Source organism: Mauremys mutica, chromosome 6 (assembly GCF_020497125.1).
Source record: "Mauremys mutica isolate MM-2020 ecotype Southern chromosome 6, ASM2049712v1, whole genome shotgun sequence".
Classification (NCBI taxonomy): Eukaryota; Metazoa; Chordata; order Testudines; family Geoemydidae; genus Mauremys; species Mauremys mutica.
Genome location: NC_059077.1, coordinates 67,492,104 through 67,519,242, shown reverse-complemented (window position 1 = coordinate 67,519,242; position 27,139 = coordinate 67,492,104). Strand labels below are relative to the sequence as shown.

Below are 27,139 nucleotides of genomic sequence, written 5' to 3'. Positions count from 1 at the left end.
GAGAGAAGGGAATATAAATGTGTGATAATTAAGACACGAGACTTTCCTCTCAATTTTGGCTACTAAATAAATATTGCAATACAATTCCTAATTTCTATCAGCTCATGCTTCTTCAGTATGAAAAGCTTTTGAACTAAAGAACAGTACATACCGATCACTTCCACCTGACAAAACTACTTTTAAACTGGAAAAAACTCCTTGAGGCAGTGCCATGGGGCAGGACCTTTATTTTTTATCTTGTATTTCATATTCATCAACCAGTATAAACCCCGGTGCTCCATGATATCCCCAGGCAAGATGGGCTCAAACAGGTAGCTTTTATTCACCCCCCTCCAACTGCACCAGCACTGGGTGGGATCTGAACCTCGTGGAAGTTTTGTGAGGTTAAAAAACCCACCCTGCTCCACCCACTACCCATTTCCCCAGGATGGAGGCAATCTAGGATCCCCCCCTCACGCCCCCAAAGGACCATCCCTCAGGCTGGTTTTCCAAAGCGGCTGCGGACCAGGGCCATCCAGAGGATTCAGGGGGCCTGGGGTCTTCGGCGGTGGATCCCAGGGCAGAAAGACCCCCCGCCACGGGTCTTCGGGGCACTTCGGCGACGGGTCCCAGAGCGGAAGAAACTCCGGGGGCCCGGGCCCCGCAAGAGTTTTCCAGGGCCCCCGGAGCAAGTGAAGGACCCTGCTCCAGGTGCCCCGAAAAAATCTCGGGGCCTCTGCAGGGCCTGGGGCAAATTGCCCCACTTCCCCCCCGCACAGGGGCGGCTCCAGGCACCTGCGTGCCAAGCGTGTGCCAGGGGCGGCAAGCCACGGGGGGGAGCGCTCTGCCAGTCACCACGAGGGCGGCAGGCAGGCTGCCTTCTGGGGGGGTCCGCTTAGCCCCGCGGCTTCGGCGAACCTCCCGCAGGCTGCCGGGCCGAATCCGCGGGACCGGGGACCTCCCGCAGGCAAGCCGCCTAAGGCAGCCTGCCTGCCCTGCTTGGGGCGGCAAAATACCTAGACCGCCCCTGCCCGGGCGGCCCTGCTGCGGACCAGCTGTGCAATCGCTACCCGAGTCCAGTCCCGGTGCGCGCTGCCTGCAGGCAGGGGCCGAGCCAGCTCCGTTGCACCTGCACGCGGGCCGCGGCTGCAGCCCGGGGAGAGCGGCGCGTGAGGCGCTGGCCCAGCAGGGGTCACTGCTGCCTCAGCTCGTGGCGCTGCTAGGGCCGGGCCGGGCGACCGGAGCAGGCGGGCGGAGGGAGGAGAGGCTGCGCCCGAAGCTCAGGGACTAGAGCAGCCGCCCTACTGCCCCTCCCCTCCCGGCACCAGCCGTCACCATCGCCCCTGGAGACGGACACAGCTGAGCTGCGGCCAGCAGCCGGCACTGGAGAGGGGCAGAGAGCGGCGGCTGCCGGCGGGTCTGGCCACAACGTGGCTGCGCGCTCGCTGCTCCCCGGCGGCAGCCCCCAGCCCCGGCGGGCACCGCGATGCTGCTGGAGGGCTGACGCGGCGGCGGCTGCTCCAGTCCCGGGCCGGCCGGCAGGGACGCGCTCCTGGGGCGGCTGCTCCTCCAGCCCCCGGGACACGCTGCTGCTGGGACGCGAGCCGAGGAGAGCAGGGCAAGTCACCGCCGCGGCAGGCGCGGGGAGGAGGCGGCCGCAGCGCCCCCGGCCACTTGGGCTTTGCAGAATCCGAGTGCGGGCAGCTGCCGGGGGCAGGTGGAGCCGCGCCCGCCCAGTGTATGACGCGCTCTCTGGCCCTGGGGGCGCTAAGGGAGCCCTAAGGACAGAGCTGCTGCGCGAAGGCGCCCCGAAGCCCCAGCGGCAGCTCGCACGTGCGGCGCACAGGACGCGGGGGAACAGCAGCAGTAGGGTGGCGGCGCTGGGGCTCTCTCCGCTCTGCTCAGTAGGAGGAGGGGCAGGAAGGCGAGAGCCGGCTGGGCCGGGCGGAGAAGCGAAGCGGGGTACTTCTGCACATGGCCCCACGACATGAGCTGCCCGCCAGCGGCTCTCCTTTCCGCCTAGGTAACTCGCCCCCCTTTCTCTGCCCCCCCCGAAAGCAGGGGAGAGGGTAAGGGGGGAGTCTGTGGCTCTCCCCTGCCTTGTTGTGCTCTCGTTCTGCACAAAAGAGCAGCCTCAGAAATGGGGTGGGAGTGGGAACGTGGCAAATGATTAACCCGGAGACACGGTGAGAATAGGTACGGAGAACAGTGGGTGCTAATACAGAGTTTAAAGAACAGAGAGGAGACTGACACCCTGCTGTACCTTGGCAGGTGGGACCTGGCCCGGGACTGCGCGCTCCTGGCCCATTGCAATGTGATTTTTCTTTCCCACAGGGCAGCGGAAGGAGCTTCCAACTCCCCCGGCCTTGCTGAAGACTTTTGCAGGATGCCCAGGGAGTTGTTCCTTGGTGTTTAGCTCACCATCTTTGCAACAACTGGATACTCAGCTTTCCAACATCCAAGAAATACCCGCACGCCTGCATCTCCTGGGATGGTTCTATTGCATTGGGACTGCTGAGCTGAATACATTTCTTGTTCATTAGCGGTGGCGTTAATTAAACGCGCTGCTTCTCCCTCTTCTGGAGCTTGGGGTCGCCTTTATTTCTCGTTCCCATTTCCCCCAGACATCAAAGCAGTGATGGGTTGTTTCTGTGCTGTCCCGGAGGAATTTTATTGTGAGGTTTTGCTTCTGGATGAATCAAAGTTGACCCTAACCACCCAACAGCAGGGGATAAAGGTAAGCACAGGCTGTGTTGTTTTCATTAAGGTTACCCAGGCACTTGTCAATAATGTTTGAAATGCTTTGTCTAAAGCTCAGCAGTAGGGGGGTAAATCCTGCTTGGGAAGGTGCTGTTCGAGAGTGGTTATCAATGCTCACTGCTAATTACTGTGAAATGGAGAGGTTATGTAGTTTAATTAACATTTGGTTAACTGAAAAGAAGTTTGAATAGTGAATACTTTTTAAAAAGCCCCAAAAGGTGAAAATCATTCCATAACTTTAATTCTCAGTTACTCCATTGACAGAAATTCACCACAAAAACATGTGTTAACATTGTGGGGCCTTCTAAAAGAATTGCTAGAGTTAATTTCTTAAGGCTAAGTGGGTTATTTTATGGCATACACCTGTTTGAACAGATTCCAGCTGTTCTGAAGGACTCATGACATTGTGTATTAGATACTTACTTATTACGTAAAAAACCCAAGAGCTCAAAGTCCATTGCTTAAGAGTTAGGAAATACCAGAATTAAGGCTGCCTTTGCAACTTTAATTTGTCCCCTTGTGCATGTGCCCTATGATATAATGTTTAACTATGATCATATACTATTTTTTCCGCAGTGCCTTACTCAATGTACAGAATAGTTGGTGCTCTGGGAATTAATGAGGGCTGTGTGGTGAATGAATCTGTAGTCTGTAAGATCCCTGCCTCAGTTGTTGCAGAAGCTGAAAGGTGTATGCTATTTTTGGGGACTAGGGCAGATGCCCATCCCCTCCACCAAGCAGGAGGAGCCATTGGACTCAGGCTGCCAAGTGAGTACTGGGGACAATACATGAAAAAACAGACATGGGAGTGAAGGTTAAAAGTTAAAAATTGGGAATTCAGAGTGGGAGCTGAAAGGTGTGCACCTGTTGTGGTTGTTGGGAGATGGTGAGCCTAAACCCTCCCAAAGCAAAAGGCCCTGCCTTGCCATTAAACCCAGGCCAAAAGCAAATTCTAGGGACAAGAAATGAAAAAATCAAGGATGAGATGGAGGTAAGAAGTTAAAAATCAGGGAACTGGAGAGGGACACCAAGCAGAGAGCCCCTGACAGAGCCCACGACTCCTCTAAACCTGACTAAGGAGTCAATGGACACCACCCAGAGCAACTTTACTTGGAGGCATGACTTGGAATGGAAATAGGCTCCATAGTCTCAGAGCACCCCCCCAACCCCTGATGCAGCTTCACCCTCCTGGAGTGATGGATGGCCATGTAGGACAGTGCCAGGAGGAGGTTGACGAGGAGGTCCTGTCACTTTGTGAGGCAACTGATGGAATGTGTGTAAATGAGGAGGTGCAGGGAAAAGTGCCGCTAGAACCTCAGTGAGAAGTTCTGGAGGGGCCAGAAGAAGACTGATGCACTCTATATAGATGTACAGCAGGGTCTCCCTCTCACCCCAGAAAGGACAGGTCTTGGGGGAGTTTGTGAACTGCACCAGGTACATGCCTGTGCTCACGGCTCCATTGGTGAGCCACCAACTGGTATCTGTGGGCCATGAGATCAGAATGGAGTACAGTCTGGCCCAGTGGGGTTTGTTGCTCTCCTCAGGTGGCAGCAGGTCCCACTACTTTGGGACACAAGGGGAAGGAAGTGTATTGGGCAACCTTAAGCAAAGGCAGTACTACCAGCTCCACCTATAATTACACAGAGATGTATTACCAAGATTTTCAAAACTGGGTGCCTGAAATTAGGGTAATAAATCCATATTTAGTTGAATACCAAGCAACTTCCAGTGCCATTTGACTTCAGTGTTCAAATATGGATTTAGAAATCTAAATTTAGGCATGCAGTTTTGAAAATTTTGATATAGTTTATTATAATATATATTAAATTACATATATGGTTGCTCATGAACACAGGGACTCAGAGATATAAAAGGAGTCTCCTACAGAGAGAGGGCATAGAACACAGGACTGGAAGGGACCTGTTGGGTCATCAAATCCAGTCCCCTGCTATCACAGGCAACCCCATTATATAATCCCATTAATAGAATTATCAAGATCCACCCTAAAACTAATTAGGTTGTTTCCCCCCCATTATTCCTATCGGAACGCTGTTCCAGAATCATAGAAATGTAGGACTGGAAGGGACCTCGATAGGTCATCTAGTCCAGTCCCCTGCACTGGGTGGAACTAAGTATTATCTAAACCAGCGATTCTCAAACTGTGGGTTAGGACCCCCAAGTGGGTCACGACCACTTTTGAATGGGTTCACCAGGGCTGAAGTCAGAGCCTGAGGGCTTCAGCCCTGTGTGGCAGGGCTCAGGTTGCAGGCCCCCTGTCTGGGGCTGAAGCTCTTGAGCTTCAGCTTTGGCCCCCCTGCCCAGAGCTGTGGGGCTTGGGTTTTGGATCTCGTACCAGGAGCAGTAGGGCTCGGGCGGGCTCAGGCTTTGGTCCCCACTCCTGGTCGTGAAGTAATGTCTGTTGTCAGAAGGGGTTGTGGTGCAATGAAGTTTGACAACCCCTGATCTAGACTAGTGGTTTTCAACCTTTTTTCATTTGTGGATGCCTAAAAAATTTTAAGGTATGAACTCCTTTGGAAATCCTAGACAGAGTCTGTGGACCCCCGGTTGAAAACCACTGATCTAGACCATTGCTGACAGTGGTTTGTCTAATCTTTTCTTAAAAATCTTCAATGACAGAGATTTCATAACCTCCCTAGGTAATTTGTGCCAGTTCTTAACTACCCTTATAGGTAGGAAGTTTTTCCTAATGTCTAAACAAAATCTCTCTTGCTGCAATTTAAGCCCATTACTTCTTGTCCTGTTCTCAGTGGTTAAGGAGAACAATTTATCACCCTCTTCTTTATCACAACCCTTTATGTACTTGAAGACTGTTACCAGGTTTCCCCCCCCCCCCAAGTCTTCTTTTCTCCAGACTAAACAAACCCAATTTTTAAACCTTTCCTTGTATTTTCTAGCCCATTAATCATTTTTGTTGCTCTCCTCTGGACTTTCTCCAGTTTGTCCACATCTTTTCCTAAGTGTGGTGCCCAGAACTTGACACAGTATTCCAGCTGAGGCCTTATCAGTGCTGAGTAAAGTGGAAGAATTACTTCTGGGATCTTGCTTAGAACACTCCAGCTAATACCTGACTCCTCTGATGTAGAACCCTTCTAATTTCCAGCCTAAATTTATTCATGACCAGTTAACACTGGTTTGTTCTTTTGCCAACATTGTCCTTTAGTTTAAATAGCATTTTTCCCTTCCTGGTATTTTATACCCTTCCTTCTATCAAGGTTTTTATAGAGAGCAATCATATCTCCCCTCAGCCTTCATTTTGCTGTGCCAAACAAGCCAAGCTTTTTAGTCTCCTCTCATAAGATAGTCTGTCTTCAGCCAATTTCTGTTTCAGCAGTTAGCACACTCCTGCTTTTTGTTTCGTGGTTATTAGTGCAAATATTAAATCTTGGTCCCCAATCTGAGCCTAGAGGAACTCTACGAATAACTTCCCTCACTTCCTATGAGTAATTTCATAGACCCTCCCAATCCTGAAAGGGCACTGGTATGTGTGGGTCTTTATGCCTACATAGTTCCTGTTGAAGTCAGTACTCCACATGAAAATAAGGGCCCACATGCAAATCTTTTTCAGGGTTGGAGCCATATGGAGTTCAATGAAAGGAATAGTCTGTTTTAACTTATTCTAACCAGGAATTTCCATTTACAATAAGCTTTGTAATTATTTCTCTGTAATACAGGTGTTTGTTGATAATACGTTATTTGACATTTTAACCTTGAAATAAGCAGGTTTACTAATATTGTTTTACCAGATGAAAGTTCAAACTGACTCATTAACTTTACTTCTATATCATTAAAGTATTTTTCATGTTAGTGACTTTATTTGTATGTATACATTTAGAGATCCAGGGATTAGTTTGGTTTACTTTGTTTTATGATAATATTCCTGTTTTGGCATAAGGTGCAAGTTGTAAGCCTTTCTATTTATCTTTTTGCTCTGTATCAAAGTTTCCGCTGGAGCTTCACATCTGGATCTACCCTCTCCTCTGCGCTCATTCTTTTAATTAGGTCTAATGATGTGTGGGCATGGGGGGGGGAAATGTCTAAAATACTGTTTAACAAACCTAGAACTGCCCAAGAAGAAGGGAAAACTCTTAAGTGTTGATAAAAATAGTTATTTTTTATAAATAATAGTTAATCCTAGACAATTTGGTGGTGTCTCCTATGAAACATAAGGAAGTTCTTCTTCACACAAAGCAGAGTCAATGTTTGGAACTTGTTACCAGGGGATGTTGTGAAGGCCAAAAGGATAACTGTGTTCAAAAAGGAATTACTTATATAAGTTCATGAAGGCTAGATCAATCAACAGCTCTTAGCCAAGACAGAGACACATCCCCATGCTCTGGATGTCCCTAAACCTTTGACTACCAGAAGCTAGGACTGGACGACAGGGGATGGATCACAGAATATCAGGGTTGGAAGGGACATCAGGAGGTCATCTAGTCCAACCCACTGCTCAAAGCAGGACCAATCCCCAGACAGATTTTTGCCCCAGATCCCTAAATGGCCCCTTCAAGGATTGAACTCACAACCCTGGGTTTAGCAGGCCAATGCTCAAACCACTGAGCTATCCCTCACTTGGTAATTGCCCTGTTTTGTTCCTTCCCTCTGAAGCATCTGGCACTGGCCACTGTCGAAGGCCAGGATACTGAGCTAGATGGACCATTGATCTGACCAAGTATGGTCATTCTTATGTTCTTACCTATTGCTTCAAGCAATACCATTATTTCTGTAAAGGCTGCAGGTTTACCGTATATGACAAGGACTGTCAGCAATACAGAATAATGATGATGACAACTGAGGGGTGTATTAATAAATGTTATTTCACTATAGGAATGGATTTGCGATTGTACAGACTAACAAAATGAGCAGAGGTTCACAAGATTACAGCTCTGAATCCCAATTTAATAATAATTAGCGCTTTCCACCTTTAGACCTCAAAGTGTTTAACAAAGAAAGGAAAGTACCATTATCCCCCTTTTACAGGTGGAGAAACCGAGTCACAGAAAGGTGAAGTGGCCTGGCCAAGATCACACAGCAAGTTAATGGCAGAGTCCGGAACAGCACCCTGACTCTCCAACTTCTACTCCCATACCCCTATACAGTGGACTACACTCAGTTTGGAAGCATTGTAATGTTATATTTCTTGTAGTCACCAAAACTTATTTTGTTTCTGATAGCTCGTCATTCTTCTCTTGCATCTTCATTTTTAAAAAAAGAGTTCAGTCATGTGAAAATGAAAAGCTTGGCTGTCTAGCTTTAAGGACCACTATTTCATGTACAAACAGGCAAAATAACCAGGAGAAGGCATGGAATGGAACCAGCCTTATACATGTTGTTCACATTTTGATTTTGTCGTCATACGTTGTGCCTAGAGATGCAGTTCAGAGAATAAATATAGTGAGATCATAAAGCAATGTGTTCTTAATCTAGTACAAGTTATTTAAAGGGCAAGCTTTGTGAACATGGCACATATTATCTATGTATATTGTGCTAAGATAGAGGTAGGATCTCTACTGTCATGTAAAAGAACTCATTCTTCCTTCTTAGAATTAAACAGATGAATTGAGAAATGGGTGGTTGAAAGCCTTGTACTATAAATTAGTTAGAAATTGGTTGTTTATTGAAAGGAAATAACTGGATTCCCAATACTGTTATTTTGACTAGTTTCCATACTTGTAAACGGTAATTTAAGCAGGTTTTATGATAGAGATAGTTTATTTCAAACAGGCTTAGCCCATTTGTTAGTGTCACAAAACATGTCATCAATGTTTTGATCATTTATGGAGATGTTGCCAAACATTACATATCAGTATATGATTCTTTTGTTAAGAATTAGTCATTTTCCCTGTGCACAGCTTTACTTATTGCAGATTGGGTTTTGCCATGGTAGATTTAGTTGTTATTGCTGGTTTAGGAATCAGAGGCTATGGTTATGTAGCTCATTATAAAATGCTGATTAAGAATGTACTTGGTGCTACAGATCAATGATTAGATTTCAGAAATAACTGGTATCTTGTAATAAAAGATATCAAGAATCTCAGAAATTCTTCTGTATTTATTTTTCTTGGAAATGGAATGGAAGTTCTGCAGAAGAAAACAGGTTTATTTGTTCAGAATAATATCAAACTATTCTGAAACAGCCCTGTCCTGTTTTGTATTTCTGTCTTCCTTGTAATAAGGATTACTATCTCAGGAGAACATTAGCTACTTCTCTAAAGCACAGGAATCTCAGTGTTACATTAAATAACAGGTTTAAGTCTCAGGCTAACAAGAAATACACTTTTAAAATATTCGCTGTGTGTGAAATTCATCCCTATGTACTAGGCCAGCCCAAGACCAGTCTTCCACTTAAGCCCTATTTCAGCGGTTTTCAAACTGTGGGTCGGGACCCCAAAGTGGGTGGCAAGTCCTTTTTAATGGGGTCGCCAGGGCTGGTGTAAGACTTGCTGGAGCCCGGGACCAAAGCTGAAGCCTGAGCCCTGCCACTCAGAGCCAGAGCTGAAGCCTCAGGGCTTCAGCTCTGGGTGGCAGGCCTCAGGTTTGAGGCTGCCTGCAAGAGGCTGAAGCCCTTTGTCTCTCTTTCCCCCCACCCCCACCTAGAGGGCGGGGCTTGGGTTTTGGCTTTGGCCCCCTCACAGGGCAACAGGGCTCAGATTTTGGTTTCCCTTCCCAGGGTCGTGTATAATTTTTGTTGTCAGAAGGGGGTCGCGGTCCAATGAAGTTTGAGAACCCCTGCCCTATTTAATTAACGTTCACAGGATAAAAGGTCTATACCAGAGCTGCAGTTATGAAAGTTGTGTACAGGACAGTTATTCTAATTCTTGCTTGACGGTTGTATATCCTGAGTATGCGCACATTAGACAACAGCTCTGTAATCAGATATAACCATCAAACCACTGATACTCTGGCCTGTGTACCACTGAAACCTTATGTAGGACTTGTGGTGGGCTTATGTGGGACTTGTGGTGCCTGGACCTTGTGTAGTCCTCTATACAGGAGTGAATTTCACCCTATGTTTACAAATTACATTATTGGCCAAATCCTGTTTAATTTACACAGAACTCCCTATGAAGGCACTTGGCTATTTTGTAAATTAAAACATGAGCAAATCGGTTGCATATTTTCCTGTACCATAATAATCTTCCACTGAGAAGCAAATAAAATGAGGTCCAAATTTTTAAATAGTTCTCAGACTCTTTAAAAATCAGACCACTTATTTAGGTGCTTAACTTTAGCCAACCAAATTCAAAGATTTTAATGAAGATATTTCTCAGGTCTCCAAAAATTATGCATTTGCTGAAAGCAATGACACTTTGGAAAGTTTTGACTATATGATTTAAATTAATATCCACCAATCATCAGTTAGCTGTGACACCAACTCTTAATTATTTCTGGGGTTATTTTCAGTCAGTTTGTAGAGATTAACATTATTTTTCTAACTAAACTTGAATTTTAGGCAATTCAAATATCACAGATTTGACACTTTCAAAATACTACAGAATATTGAAACGTGTTGGTTAATTTTTTTGTTGGCATAAATTAACATAGCTCCATTGACTTCACTGGACTGTTTACAAAAGGCCTATTTTCCTTGAGGCAAATACATAATGGATGTGTATGGAAGTTGGGTATAAAACTGCGTACAAAGCCATCATTTGTTGTAATAAGCCTGATAAAGAAACTTGGGTTAAAAACTCAAATGAGCGTTAGTATATTGTGTTTGTTAGTATACTATATAGCAAAAATCAGTATCAACAACGGAGTCCCTGCTTCCCCGCTTTCCATTTCCATAGACCACACTAACACTATATACTATATTGATTTTTGCTATATGGTATATTTCTCAACTCTAAAAAATCCAAAGTATTATTTTTGTGATAAGAAATTCACTTAGTTATGGACGTATGCTTTTTAAAAGTTCTGCAAATTCTGTTAACACTAAACTGCAAAGATTTTCTACCTGTGATAATTCTGGAAAGTGTAATTTCTGTCTCTGAGCTACAGAATTGTAATTTATTGTCAGTGCTCAACATGGAAATTAGTCTGTTTTTTGTTTCCCTTACCCTATCTGGTGTAGTATTAAAAGGCCTGTTCTGGATAGAGAAATCCTTTAGAAATTCAGAATAATATTACTTTGTAAAGAATGATTAACAAAAAAGTAAACCCAAGTTAAAGGGACCTCAACTTGAAATTTATTTTTGATCTAGTTAACAACAACAACAAAAAACCTAGCTTAAAAGTACTGCACCCGTCTCTAAGTTGTTCTTGGAAACATTGTGCTTTTACTTCCCTTCCTCCCATCCCAAAACAACAAACAAATACAAAGTATCAGTTGCCTATTGTTGTGTGAAAGACCCACACAAACAACAGGGGAAAATGACCATTGTCAAATATGCAATGTAAATAAATTGGAAAAATAGATTTTTTTCTTTAATCTCACTTAAATCATACTTGTAAGGGTTATTTATAACAATAGTAGAGAAAACATTTAAAGGCAGAAGTTTAAATTGATCTATTTTAATACAACATGGTAAGAAAAATTTCTATTTCATTGGGAAGTTTTACAACATTGATTTAAAATAATACTGAGAAATCAGAGTTCATAGAATACAAGTAGTTGGATATGTAATCAGCCCTTTCAACATTTTTGTCATCCAGTTAGGAAGGAGTAAAAGGAACAAAGGACTTCACAAACCTTGCCATAAATTAACCACTCTTCAAAATTACTGTCACATATTTGAAATAGATTACTAATTTCTTCAGTGTCTTTACAGATGAGACCGGCAATTTTGAGTCCTCCAAGGAATAACCATGTAATGAATGAATACTGAGACACTTTCTTTTTCCCTAGGTGCACTTAACTAAATTAATGAAACCAGTCTGACAGCAAGACAAAAACCCATTAACTTTTAAATGACGTTACCTCTTAATCAACCTGAGGTTTGAATAACAACGTTGTCAGATGTTTGGTGGTTTTAATGAGCAGTGATTTCCTAATACAGTCAGGAAAAATATAAACAGAGATAGTATTTTTATTAAGTCTTTATCTTTTGGATTTCTATAGTTTTGAGATTTAAAAAGTCACATATATTTGACTGAGTAAAAACAAAATTTAAATACATTTAAAATACCAAAATGTGACATCTAATCATAAACCTCATTTCATTTAGCCTATTAAAAATTGCTAACTCTAATAAAACTACTAATTGGTGAATTAACAGAAATTATGAAATGCAGTCACATGAAGTTAGAGGAAAATCTTCATCTCTTAAAGGGATCATATCAGGAAATACCTGAGAGAGAGAATTTAATGAAAATGATGAAAACTACAACTGACATCACTTTGTGAAATTTCTATTGCCAAGAAAATATTATACTTGTATCAGAAATAAAAACTAGGCAGTAATCACTAACAGCTGCTAGAAAGATGAGAAGCTACCAATAATTTTACTTTCCTGGTCCCATTCTCAAATACACCTCTACCCCGATATAACGTGACCTGATATAACATGAATTCGGATATAACGCAGTAAAGCAGCTGAATACAGAAGACAGAATAGAAAGGAAAAGATGGGGCTATGGTGACAGAGCAGAATAAAAAATTCCTCTTGTTAAATGTGAACATAAATAGTTCTCTTTTAGGAATGGCAACTAAAATCTCAATGAAAGCTGTTTTTTTTTAATTAGTAAGACATATTGTCATGGAAAATAAGTGACAAAATTTGACATGCCTGTCTGTTTTTTTGAAGCGAAGTCTGTTTATGTTTAATGCATAACTGAGGAGTCATCCCTTAGTAAAGATTAGCCTTGTAATGCAGCCAAGTGAAATGTTGTTCAGTGAAATCTTGGGTTATCTGCATCATTAACAAATGCTCCCAGATTTCAAAAAAAAATTCTATGGTTTACTTTTTAAAACTTGGATTATTTGGAATGATGACTCGTATTATCTTTTCCTTCCTTCCTTCTGATCCTTGTGAAATCGTAGTCTTTATCTTTTACTGTGTACTGAAGAATGTGTATGTGTGTGCGGGCACATATGACCAGTAATCCATCCTATGAGATGTCAATAATGAGTATATATGTTTAATAACAGGGCCATCCATATTGAGAGAAATTTTAAAACATTTGGTTAGCTAAATAATATTCCAAGATCATAACATGTTGAGTTTGATATTGTTGTTTTTAGTGTAATACAGAGAAAAGGCAGGAAGAGGTTTTTTTTGGCTGATGGTAATGAACGACTCTTTGTTTATAAGCCAGAAACAAGAAAGTAATCTGTCTTCCTGTTTATGAAGTTTCAGATGGGTGGGTAAAATCAGCAGGAGGCTTGTGACTGGGTTGTACAGTTTGATAATGAATGCCCTGGTACTCTACTATCCTCAGTGTATACCTGGAAAATAAGAACTAAAAGATCTCAAGGAGGAATTCTTTTGCTACATTAATCTCTTAGCAGTGGCAAAGGAGGGTCTTATATCTTTGCATGCAATACAGGCATTTGGAGGTCAGAAATCTGTAGCATCTGTGAGTAACTTGTAATAAACTTTAGTGAGACTACTAATGTGCTTAAACATGTCTTATGTGCTTCACTGGATTGGGGCCAGCATGCTTAGCATCTGGCAGGATTAAGCGAAAAGGGAGTCTGTCAAGTTAAAAATCCATTGAGCTAGGTTCTGATCTCGCTTATGCCAATTTACGTTACTGTAACTGTTGATTTCAGTGCAGTTACTGCTCATTTATATTGATCTAAATATGTATGTGTACTCTGCATTGTAAACCTGGGTCTGTGGGACCCATGCTTGAGGGCTTTCTTGAGCATCTCAACTATGGTAATGTGTCCCTACTGCACTACGCAGGTCTTGGGACTTGGGTCTGCAGTTTGAGCTGCATCCACATTGCAAAATGACAGGGCTCGGACTCAAGTCTCACTGGGACTTGGTCTCAGACCCACCCCCTCAGATGGGTCCTAGGATTTGGGTCAGGAAGCACTCAGGACCCAAGTCAGACAGATTTGTGTGTGGAGGGTAGGGGATGTGGGCTCAAACCTGTGACTGAGACCAGGTTTACAATGCAGTGTAGACATACCCAATGAGATCAGAATCAGGTAAATATATTGTAAACAAAATCATTTCCCTGTCTGTGCTAATATCACCTTGTTACAAACTATTAGAACTGAAAGAATATTAAAGATCTCATTTACTTTTTGCTATTGATGCTGTTTACTTTTTGTATCGCTCTCATTTTAGACAAGGAAATTTATCAGTTTCATATTGGGTTAGTCAGTTTAATTCACAGTCTCAGTGCTACAGTGTGAAGCATTTCAACAGAAGTTGTTTTTAATGAACTTTGTATTTCCTATTTTTTTTCACAGAAAATACAATTTCTACAAAATCAAATTTACTGACTTTATTTATTTCCATCGGGAAAATTGAAACAAAATATTTTGTTTTGGGTTGGGTTAACCTTAACTTAAACATTTTGGTTTGCCGTAATGAATCACAGTATTGCAGTTTGCATCAGTTTGACATAGGATAACTGACGTCAATAGGTGATGCAAGATGCTCAGCACTTTTGAAAATTGTGACACTTATGTAGGACCTTAAATGTGGATTTAGGAGCCTCACATTAGGCATCCATTTTTGAAAATCTTATTCATAAGATAGATCTTAGAACAGGTATAGATTGCTTAGTTTATAAGCTCTTCAGTATACTTATCTATTTGTACAACATCTAGCATGTTTTGGATGCTACTCTAATAATAATAATAATAATTAATGAAGCTCTGGAATGGTGGTCATGCTCAAACATGTCATGGTGGGTGCTAATGTCCCTTCCATTTCTGCAACTGAAGGGATTAAAATATCAGTAAATCTAGGCAGGAGGAGGCATGGAAGGAGGGGTATGTTGCATTCATCATGTCATTTCTAACACCATTGTCCCACCCACCGAAGCCCCTCCACAGGGGTTGGGGGAGTTTGGGCTCCTATGGAAGAAAGGGCAGACCAGAATCAATGAGTTGGAGTACATGAGTTCTCTCCAATAATGTCCCTTCTCCCCATCCCAAGAGGACTTGAGGGTAGTGTAATGCTAAAAAGGTCAGCATAAAATTTAACTACTACTTCTTCTTATGTGGTGCGGGTCTTGGGGCAGCAGTTAGCAGTAAGCCAAAAGAGACTGGGCAGGGGGATTCAGGTTACCATATGTCCTGGTTTTCCAGGACATTACCTCGTTTCTTGAGCCTTTGGCCTCTCTCCTGGCAGATTTTTCAAATAACAGGAAATGTCCTGGATTTTTGTAGAGCAGATGCTGTAGCTCAGAAAGAGGCCTGATTGGTCTGCTTCCCGATTGGTCCCTCCCCTGCATCCACAGCTGATTAGTCTATTCCCCTGCAGCTGCAACTGCTGGATCCCTCCCACCCAGGCCCTGACACTCAGCCCTGGGGGAGAGGGTCCTGCAGGAAGGTTCCTGCAGGGGCTGTTGCTGTGCCCTGCCACTGTGACAGGTAGTGACACTGCCCCCCACCTCCAGTGAGTACCCCCCACTGCAGGTACCCCTGCCTGCACCCCCAACTGTACCCCCCTCAAGCTCTCCTCCCCCACAATTACCCCTCCCAGCAGTGTCCACTTTTTGGGAACCTAATATATGGTAACCCTAACAAGACCCAATGCAGAGGCACAGTTAGCTATGTTCTTATGCAGGTGTTCCCAGGCATTGAACACCCCACCTCTTGGGTTTATTCAAGAAAGAGACATTTCCCTCTTCCCATCTAAAAAGGAGAGTGAAGAGGCACTCAGAGTGTAGTCCCTTAGCTACTGGTTTATATTACTGTGTTAAGATTTTGCCCAGCGAGTAATGGTCAAGCAAGAACAAGATAGCGGGAGAGCTGTTGGAGAACTTTTCTAATGTAGTAAGTGTGAACTGCCTAATAAGACGACTCAATAAACTAAAGTGCCTCAAAATGTAAGTCTGTTTTATAAGTAGATTTGAATGTGTTCTAGTTGAACAGACTTAACTGGGGAGTTTCTGAAAATATAAGTATCCCTTTATCTAAAATCTCTGTTCAGCAAACTGTTGAAGAACTTGTGATGAGATTACCTTTGAAGAAATGGATGGAGCCTTTTGCACTGTGAAATGTGGAAAAAGCAGTTGGATATGACAGTGTCATGGCAACAGAGATATTGACACATGGGGGAAACTTGATCAAAGAGCAAATATGTGAAATCAGGCCCACAATAGACTTGAAGATCAATCCCAGTGAGTAACAAATCTGCTTATTCCTGTTTTAAAGTCAAATGGGCTCATATGTACTTTGAGGTTAAACAAAATCCCTGAGTTCTGTTTGAACACATTTACAATCTTGAAAGTCTCCACCTCTCATCCATCTCTTGTGGCTTCTAAGAAATTTTGTGTTTGAGGAGAGTAGTTTTATAATTCTGAATGATTTTAGACAGCAGTCAGTGTTTTCCCCTTACATGACATACTCCCTCATACATTTTTTCCTCCCTGTATTATTATGATTTATATTTACAGTAGAATTAGAGGTTCTAACAGAGATCATGGCCTATTATGCTAGAGGCTATACCAACACAGTAGAAGTCAGCTCATACCTTGTATAATCTACACTCTAAATAAACAAGAGGTAGTTTGAGAGACAGGAAATATGATTATTGTCATCTTGCAGATCGGGAACTGAGGGACAGTGAGGTTAAATGACTTGCCAAAGGTCACACAGGAAGTGAGTGTCAGAGCCAGGAATTGGACCCAGATTTTCTGAGTGCCATTCCAATACCTTAATCAGAAGACCATTCTTACTGTCTTTCAGCCCCTCCACCCACTTCTGAAGATCCCCTCCTATACATTTCCTGACATTCTGCAGGGCCCCAGCCTTGGTGAACTCAGATATGTTCTGGAATATGTAATGCTGAAGAGAACGGCCCCAGGCATAGGTAATTTCAAGGGCTTACCCTAATGATAGGATTCGAGAGTGGGTGTTGTGGGTCGAGAGGGAGGAAGCTAAGGCCTGTTGGAGTGTCACAAGGTTAGAGAGAGAGAGAGAGAGTGTGTGCGCGCGCGCGCGCATGCATGGTAGGAGGCTCAAAAAGTTTCAGATAACCCTCTAACCTTTTGACTATATATCCAAAGATATCTCCAATTCCCTGGAGGTTAAACCATCGTTTTATCATATGTCCCCAGATACAAGTATTTTGTGAATCAGAACTCATTGACCTTTGGGTAGTATTTTAATTCATCTTCCTCTACAGACTGAGTCAGCAGGTAAAAAAAAAAAGTTGTTCAAGTCTCCTCTTGCTTCTTTGGTCTCTCCTCTCATCTCTCCTTTCATCCTATCCTGTTTGGAAAGGGGTGTGCTCAGTCTGTATTGATGCATGCTCTCCACAGGCCTTTGCCTGATCTATTTTCTATTGTTGAACCTGTACTAAGAGCATTTCTCTTCAGCACTCCTTGTCTCTATGGTAACATGAGAGAGGAAGTACAGTAGAGAGATGTGCTGGAAAGGAAAGGTCTTGTTGGGCTGAATTCTCATGGGTCTCATAAGCACATAATGCAGGGTAGACACTGGCCAGTGCTTGCATGGGAGAACATGAAGGGAAAATCTAGGGGCTGCCAGGTATGGTGTTGGCAGTTCAGTAGCTGGCATTTTCTTCCCTTTAGGTCAGTACTAAATCACAGTTCCAGAATGTTGGTAGGGGTGTTGGATGTAATGTAAAACTGAGCATCCAACCAGTTGCAGTTATTAAAGGTTCATGGTACTTTCATAAGAGCAAGAACTTTAACCCCAGTGTCCTAGTTAGACAGAAAGTAATTACAAGGTAGAAATTTATCTACAGTGTCAGTCACCAATAATCTTTATTTTTGTTCTGCACTGTTACCTGGTATTGTGTACTGTTTAATAGCTGCCATGTTCCACCCAGAGGCTGGGTGAAGTAATTCTTATATATTTCATTGATGTCTTTGGGAAATTTAATTTTGGTTGCAACCAATAGGTTTTGGAGGATTTCTTTATATGCACAACCACCGTTCCGTGGTAATCTCTCCCAAGAGAGTGCAATTCCTTGATTACTCTTCTGTACTTGTCTTTCCAATGTAGCGTGTCTTGAGGGAACATCTGAATAAGCTATTTATCCTCTTTATTTCACAAACAGCACTCTGAGTAAAAAACCAAAAAATCATAACAAAGGAACAGGCAATATATGTATGGGAAATACCAAAATTAATCAAATAAGCCAAATATGCAAACTTTACTGTAGTGCTAAATAATTACACATGACAGAACTGTCTTTTCCAGAATCCATTACTTACATGTAGATGCATGTGCCTTTGAAAATGTGAACTTTCCAGGACTTACTCAGTCCTCAGCCTTTCTCCAAGATGTTTTTACTTCCTGCTGAATTCTGCTGAGGTATCGGATGCAAAAGATCACAAATTCCCTTCTTTAAATTTTGCTCTCTGAGTTGAAGGATACAGTAACCATAGCTTGTATACAATCAATTTCAAGCTGGCTCCTACCCTTCTACTAGCTTAACCGGTAGCCAGTCTACTCACTGACCTCCTTTTAGAGCTTCCTCTCTTAAAAGCATAGAAGACAACATCTCAGTCTGGCTCACTTGTGCGATTTTTATTGAGAGTCACAATTTTTTTTAAAGCCTCAGCTGCAGGAATCATGTGATTATGTGATAACCTTAGCTTTCATTTTTAAAAAAGCAAACTTGTAGCCCTTATGGTAGTGGAGAAAAGCTTGTAAATGTGAATCCCAAAGACTCAAACACTACAAGACTAATACATTTATTTATTTTTTTTAAAAATCTTGTGATTTGGGAGCCTGTCTCATGATTTTTGACTACTTGGAGCTGAAAGTACTTCATCTTGGTGGTTCTTGAGATCACCTCTGCAATATTTTAAGGCTACCGAGTCTGAGCTTTGCCACATTGTATGCTGTATTTAGAATATACAATGATGAATAATAGCATTATGTGTAGATGTACAGACTGAAAAAAGAGAATGAAGAGCTGACGGGCAAGGAAGAAGAAAAAGATAACCCTCTATGTTATCAACATTTCAAACTAGTAACCTGCTGATTTGCTTTGGAAGTGGTAACACCACCTATAGTTAAGATTGCCTGGTGTTTCCCATTATAGGACACCATTTTTAGTTGGTTATAACTTTGCGAAACACCAAAATCATGACACTTGTATTAAAATTCTGAGAACTGACAACACCGTGATTGGGAATTCTTGTTATAGGTAGAACAAGAGCCTTGGGCAGAGGTTTGCTCTAGTTATGAGAGACTTAGTCAAATCTGGAAGTTTAACCTACTCAGAGAATTTCTGTAGCCCAGGATGATTTAGTTCCCTAGGAGAAGATTGGTTTTAGAAAAAGAGCTAAACTGAAAAGATTTTGTTTAGCCTGGACAAAGGCTTGTTCTGTTTTGTTTTGTTGTGTGTCTGTTTGTTGTATGTGAATCTTTATAACCTATATGATTTAATTTCCTATGACACCTAAAATTTAAAAACATATATTTCCACCTATATCTTAATGATCCTGAGTCTTTCTGCCTCCCCTTCATGGTATCTGAGTCTATAACCCACAGTTCACAAGTGTTACAATGCTGTGACAATTATAAACTCAGTAGCAATTCATAAATGCAACAAATGGCTTTGTGATTGTCAAATCCTCCTTTTGAAAATATATTTTAATTAGTTCCTATGTAAAGTATTATAGTATAGCTTAGAGTCAGACATTTTTTTATCAGCAAGAACAGCTGTTCCTTAAAACTTTAATTCACTTTCACTTACATTTAGTTATTTGATTTGATTTCTCTTTTTTTGATTCACAGACACTATTCAATATCTAATCCTTGATCTTCTGTTTCTGTTGTAGGATAAAAAACAATGCCTAGTTGCTTCATGCTATTAGTTTATGGGCCTGATTCTCATTTAGATTAAAGCAGTGGTCCCCAAACTGTTTCTGTCACCCCCTTACCAGTAATGGAATCTGTCTGCCCCTGGAAATTTCCACTACTTGCATCCGAAGAAGTGGGTATTCACCCATGAAAGCTCATGCTCCAAAACGTCTGTTAGTCTATAAGGTGCCACAGGATTCTTTGCTGCTTTTACAGATCCAGACTAACACGGCTACCCCTCTGATACTTGGAATCTGTCTGGGCTCCCCTGAGGGCTGAGGCCAGGAGTGGGGCCGTGGGTCAGGCCGGGAGTGGGGCCATGCTTGGGACTGGGATCTGGGGGCCAAGGCTGGGAATGGGGCTGTGGTTGGAGCTGGGAGCCATGGCTGGAGCCAGGGGCTGAGGCTGGAGCTGTGGCTGGGACTGGAGCCGGGAGCAGAGTTGGGGGCTGGAGCTGTGGGTGGTGCTGGGGGCAGAGTAGGGACAGGTGGTACTCCTTCCCCACTCCCTGTGGGGGCTGCTTCCCCAACCGAATGTTCCTCCGCACCCCCCAGTTTGGGGACCACTGCATTAAAGCCATATTCTGGCCCTGTAAATGGGCCTTAAATTGGGTGTAAATTATATTTGTCCATTCACTTTGTAACTGCGAATTCAGGCCCCTGTGCTGGATTTTTAGTTTAGTTACTTAGGTGTTTTTGAGGCAGGAAGAGAATTAGGTCCTTTGCATCCTTCCCTTTTCATCTTTTTTGTTTTCAAGTTTACTTTTCCTGTTATGTCATTGTGAACCAGATGATTTAAGCCCTTTTATACTGTTATAAAGGTGTGCACACTAGGGGTTGTACCAGAATAACTGTTTTGGTTAAAAAAAAAAAAGTCACACCTCTAACCAAAATAGTTATACTAGTACAAAATCTGCATGTAGATCAGGACTTAGGTGCCTTTTTGTATATTCTTGTAGGAAAATATATTCTCTATTGCTAATCATTTATAAGAAAAAAGTCTATTGCATAAATTTTGTATATGTGATCAAAATAATGGACATAATCCACTATTATTCCTTCCTTTCTTTCTTTCATCCCCCTCCCTTGTTTGTCGGTTTATTCACTTTTGTACTGTGTACATCCTAGCTTTTGAATTCTCTTGGGCAGAGTCTATCTTTGTGTTGCCTATTCGTACAGTTCCCTAATTCCTGATGTGTATTCTTAGGCACTAGCACAATGGAAACAATAATTGTAAGAAGTGTAATGTACGTTCTGGATTTGTATGAAAATATTTGCTCTACTGTTTCATTTTGTATAGGAGGAAACTGCTGTGTATTTTTAAAATAATCCAAATGCCTTATTGTGGTTGAGGGAGTACAAACCTGTGAAATCAAAGGTATTGTTTAATGACTGTTCAGAACCCTCTGGCTGATAAATATGGCTTTAGTGCTCATGACAGGTAGAATACAAGACTTCCTTTGTTTACACTTTAAAGAAAATCACAACAGCAAGTGGCTGTCTGAGAGTTGGACAGAAGAGTTGAGGAGAATACATTTTCCCTGTATTATGAATCCTTTGCAAGCCTGTTCCGAACACAAAAAGCCTGTCAGACAGATCAGGTTTCCTATTTCTGGTAACCGTTCATAATGATCTAAGCTGACTCCAAACTGTGTTTGGGTGCATGTTGAACTTCATATTATATACCTGCTGTTTACAGACACTTTGCTGGCTCTTGTTATTTTACTGGTCCAGTACATTTTTGCTTAATCTTCTGTACACACAGTACCCAATCTCCACAGCAAATTCAGTTACACCGCTTTGCTACCATTTGACTGGATTTGCTTATCCTACATTCCTCTTGTGAGCAAGAAAGGGGTTATGAATCAGCGCAAGCTTGAGAAATTGAATAATAGGCTGCAGTCTGTTAGATGTCTTTCTTTTTATTGGTAACAATACTGAGTCTACTCTGTTGTATATACTGAAAGTTGTGCAGGAAGAAATACATACCAAGTCAAGGGGCAAATCCACTATTGGCATAAGCAAGAGTGTGACGGGTCTGACACCCCAGCACCCCCTTGTGGCAGGGGCGGGCTGGGGGCCTAGCGCCGCGCCACTCACTTGTCCTTCGGTCTGCCCCTGGCAGCCGGCGTATTACAGCCTAGCGGCCGGAGTCCATAAACGCCCCCTTCGGGGCGGGGTAGCGCGGCCTAGCGGCCGGAGTCCATAAACGCCCCCTTCGGGGCGGGGTAGCGCGGCCTAGCGGCCGGAGTCCATAAACGCCCCCTTCGGGGCGGGGTAGCGCGGCCTAGCGGCCGGAGTCCATAACCGCCCCCTTCGAGGCGGGGTATTAAGGGGTGGGGTAGGGGGACTCGGGCCCGCCCTCTCCACCGAGCCCCGACCCAGGGCCCTGATTGTGGCAAGCTCTCCTTGCCACCCGCTCGGCGGGGATCCGCCCGCAACACGCCGAGCGGTACTGCAGCTTTAAGGCTGTCAGTCTCTACAATCCCCTGGGTCACTTCCTACCCTGTCTAGCCTGACGTCGGCGTTGTGGGAGCGGTTCCCCCGTAGGTCCCCTCCGGCCGGCGTCCCTCCCCGGGGTCTCCGGTACGGCCTCTGCTCGGCTGACGTCCCGGTCCAGGCTCACTGGCTCTCCTCCCACAGGAGCTGACGGTCTGCGTCCTTCTCCCCCGGTGGTCAGCCCCGACTGAGCAGACCTGCAGGCTTTTATACCGGTCTGCCAGTTGGAGCATGCCCAGCAGAGCTTCCTGGGCGTGGCTTCCTCTGCTAGCAAAGAAGGGTTAACCCCTGCTGTACCAGTGCGGGGCTGTCCCGCCCCGTCACAAAGAGCAATTCCACTAAAATCATTGGATTTGCATCCACTTACTTCAGTGGTGAATTAGATCCAAAATATATAATTACTCTAATTTGGGTATTGAGAGGGATTGGGAAGGGGGAATACTTATGACAGACTCTGGAGATAATGAGAGAGTGGAAGAATGGCATCCTTTTGAATGCTTTCACAGCTTCTTTATACACCTGTGCAGTAAAGTTTTAACATGGCTGTTTTGGATGTTAGTGACAGAATGCATAGTATAGGATGTAAATAAAACACAATAATGTTTAAATATATTTATTTAATTTTGTAATTTATTAAAATGCCATTATTGCTTATAAAAGTTCCCAGATTGAGAGCCTCTGAACGTGAAGCCTCTTTGTCCACACTACAGCTACACGAGGGGCAGCAGCAAAGGAGATTCCTTATACTGCGAAGGAGATGCCTTATTCTGCCCTATCAGTGTGCTTCAACTCTGACCTAGATACCATCCACAAACAGAAAAAATGAAAGGGGAATACAAAATGCCATTGGCTCAGCCTATGACAGTCTAATCTGTGTTGAACTCATCTATAATGAAAAGCACACTATTGTCTGGTTTACCTTCAGTAAACAAGTTGTCTTGTTTAAATCCCTAAATCAACCTTTCTCTTGACAAGGGGAGAGGGTGGGAGAAGGTGGGAGGGAGGAGGGGGAAGAGAGCCAAATCATCCTTTGCCTCCCTGTATGACTTCTGTGTGTTCCAGGACCCTTTGTATACTGGGTTAAAATATAGAGCTGGTGGAATATATATATATATATATTTTTTGGTGAAAAATGGCCATGTTTGTGAAAAATGTTTATGTTGAAATTTTCATTTTTCTGTTGAAAAAACATTTGTTCTTTCATCAAAGACTCAGAAAATGTCTGTGAACATTGTTTAAAAAACCAAACAAATCTGCATTTGTGCCAAAAAAAAAAAAAACAAAGGAAAAAAATTACTTATCATTTTCCAACCATCTCTATTAAAAAGAGAAACGATTAAAGATTGTTTTGGGATAGTTTGCATGCTGTCCTTCATGCTGGAGTCTGGAATCTTCTGTATCCTGTCAGGTAATTACTACAGAAAAGGTCTCCCTGCCCTAAATGAGAGGAGAGTGGATTCTTGAACCCTTGTTCCCTTTTCAGCTGATGGCAAGGAGAGTTGAAGCTCAGATTACGAGTTTTTGTGAGAGACTAACATCTGAAGGGAATAGACAGACAGGACAATACCAGGTTAATATTTTCTTAACAGTATCGTAATATATCACACCCTCCTCTCCATTTAAGAGATCTTATGGGCGCTGCTGTTTGAAGCCAGTCAATAAAGATGATGTTAAAAACACTATAATCTGTGAGGTCTTTTATGTAAGAGAAGGAAAGAGGACTCTGTGATCCAGAATAAGGGTGATAACTTTAAGAAAGGCTGACTGCTTTTGTTTCCAAACCTGTGCCATCAGACACAGATGAAAAGACATGCTGTGCTCCTTATGAAGAAGGCTTTTGTTGAAAAGAAAATTGAAGCAAGTGTTCTGTATTCAGCCAAGCAAAAGGTTTTACATGAAAAGAAAATTTACATATTTTGCAGCTTTCAGTCTGCTGCTGGACCTTTGGAGTGAAAGAAGGAATAGATAATGTCTTAAATTTATGACACCACTTCTAAACAGGCAGAATACTGAACCTTCTGAACTTTTTGGGCTTTATTCTCTTTTGGAAATATTATTATTTATTAATAATAATTTTTAAATTAAATCCCGAAAGCAGTGAACACCAGTTACAGCCAAAGGTGATGGGGCAAGTCAGGTTATTCTCTAACCCCTCCTCCAGAAGGAACCACTTTGGGCACTGGGCCCGGTGGCTTCCCTTCCTTCCTCTGCATTGGGAACAGCAGCAGCAGCAGCTGGGAAGAGCTCCCCAGGGGGACTGTGGAAATTCCCAGGATCTTGAGGTTACTTTTCGAAAGAAGTCCGCACCAGGAAAAGCTGAGAGTGCAAGTGGTAAGCAACGGCCTTCCAGTCTCACCCTCTGCATCTAATCCTGAAAGATGTGCAGGCTCCCCTCCCCCACTTGCTGGGATTAGGAGAGCATATGTCCTGTTTGTGAGCAATAGATAATTTTTATACTGTGGACAAATTTATAATGTCATAGGAATTCCAGACTGGAACAGACCAGGGTCCATCTAGTCCAGGATCCTGTCTGACAGTGGCCCGCACCAGATGTTTCAGAGGAAGGTATCGCAGAGTTCTATATATTGCCCTTCAGAGGCAACTGCATTAAGAAGGAAATTTGTATTTGATTAAGAATAGAAAATGTGTTCCCTGAGCTGCATCCTAGGATTTGAAACTGAAGTGTTTGATTCAGACCCTCGCTGTTGGAAGGAGACAAAGGTCACTGCCTCCCCAGTTGCTTCCATGCAGAGACAGCCTCAGAGTGGTCCTGCAAAGCTCAATATAGCCATTCCCAAGAATTATAAAAATAAAATGAGTCAGGCACCAAGAATTCATTAGATTTAAAAAAAAATTAGGGGTGTTTTTTCTTTTAAATTTGCCTTCTGTTTTTTGAACATTTCAGTGTTCATGTTTCAAGCTTTCATCTGCAAATATGAGTCCTGGAAACTTTTTTTTATTAATTTAACTGAAAACTGAGAGTCTTACATAATCATATGACTCCACAAGCTTTTAAACCCCCCACCCCCAATATTGTGAGACTCACAATACAATCATGTGAGTTGGCAACACAGGAAGTTACTGTTCTTTCCCCTAATACAGCTGCTCAGCAGCCCCTTTGATGGCTGTGTACTTCATTGCAAGTGAGGGAGGAGAGTAGCTATGGCTGTTCCAGTGCCTGCTTCCTTGCCAGGCTGTGGGATTCCCAGAGGGAGCAGAATAGTAGCTTGTCTGGCTCTGCCTGAGCCTAGGGGAGTGCCAGCAAATGTTGGCTCTGTTCCCCTACACAGCTACCTAGGGCAGCTCAGGGGAGGAAAAAAGGAGCTGAGAAACAATAACTTGTTATGGCTTTGCTCCTCATTTAGCCCCAGCCTAGGTAAGAGCAGCCAGCAGGCTGCTCTAATTTGCTTTAGTTGCTATGATCCCCAAGGAACCATTATGCCATGTGGCTGTAGCCAGAACTCAGCATTCCTGCCACTCCCTTTCCCCACCCCTAGAAAACCCCTGAGGGGAGAGAGGCATGGGAGCAAGCTATGCTGGCTCCGTGCATACAGGGGTTTTCTCTGGGCTGGGGGAATCACCAGCAGGGGACTTGTGAATGGTTTCCACTCTCTTTACACAATTTGAGCAGTGCAAAGGGAGCAGAACAGGAAAGAGCATTTGCTCCCAAAATATTGATTGTAGCTTCTTGATCTTCTTGAAATAATATGTTAAGTTCTCAACCTTTTCAGCATGGACACCACTGTTGAAGACTATCCAACCTCCATTTTCTTTTATGCACTAATCATGAATGCACTACTATAGTGCCCACACTGTAAGGACAGATTCATTCCTAGTGTGTAACTCCACTAACGCAACAGAGTTACACCAGGGATAAATCTGAGCGTGCCTTGTTTCATGAGTAAGAGATATACTATTGCTTTAAACTCGCTGATCTCTGCTCTAAATAGCAGAGAATCAAATGCAGGGCATAGCGGACAACAAAGGTAGCAGTATTCCAATTCTGTCTAGTGGGAAAGTGGATTATTTTAGTGTTTTGGTACTTTCTGTCATCAAATTGCCAGGATGGCAGCTCTTTGTTCTATCTTGTATTTTTAAAAACTATTTTTGTGTGATTTACTTTTCTTTAATAAAATGTAGTGATTGAGGCAACTTTTCTCTTACACTAGTTTTCTTTTAACTGGACCAATATTAGCAGTAGATTTAACTTCATATAACTTTATGCGTTGTATTCTAAATTCTTCCTTTGTTTCTGTTAGAGCAGGTCACAATGAAGCTTGTCTACTAACAGAGCTGATTATTTCATTCCTTCATTCTTCTCAAAATAGCTTCCATGAAATTACATAGTGTCCACCCAGACCCACTGATTTTGGAGGCTTAGATCAAATACTTGTGTGGAAGGTTTAGGAACTGAAGCCTGGTCTATACTTTTCCAGAGCAGTAATTCCTAACACATGTAGCTCAATTGGTGGTAGCACCTCTGGAAGCTGTATTGTAGACAAGGCTCAGGCAGTCTCAGGTGTTTTTAGTGCCCTGTCCTCTAATCTTGTTGATAAAATGCCTGAGCCCTGTATGTACTTCGGACTCTACCAGTGATACCACTGGTGGAGCTGCACCCTTTGGGAATTATGTTCTGAAAAATCCTAGAGTAGATACAGCCTTAAGGTGCTATGATGATATTGCTGTAGAGGTCAATGGAAACGAAGTATCTTCCTAACATGAATGCAGTTTAATAGTTTGTGATACAGATTGTTGAATGGAATTTCAGAGGGAGTTTGCACCATTGTCTTAGGTCTAAAATAGTTGGTTTGTATGCAGTAAGAAAAGCTTTCTCTCTGCCTTCTGAGTTTGTTCATGCTAGAAGATTTCCCCTTGAAAATATTGGGTAATTTCATATTGCCTTAGGTTAAATTCGCACACAGAAGAAAGTGTGGTTCCTAGTCTTTCCTCCTCTGAATCTGTCCTTTTCATC

General features: G+C 42.9%; 1 protein-coding gene across 1 annotated transcript in view; it reads left to right on the top strand.

Annotated features, from left to right (window-relative positions):
- The first annotated feature begins 1,894 nt into the window (after window positions 1–1,894).
- Window positions 1,895–27,139, top strand: part of EPB41L4A (erythrocyte membrane protein band 4.1 like 4A) — a 198,938-nt gene continuing 173,693 nt past the window's right edge. Inside the window, exons 1-2 of the mRNA XM_045020531.1 lie at window positions 1,895–2,002; window positions 2,314–2,716. Coding sequence (XP_044876466.1) covers window positions 2,618–2,716 — 99 coding nt within the window. The 5' untranslated portion in view covers window positions 1,895–2,002; window positions 2,314–2,617. The remainder of the gene's footprint in view (window positions 2,003–2,313; window positions 2,717–27,139) is intronic.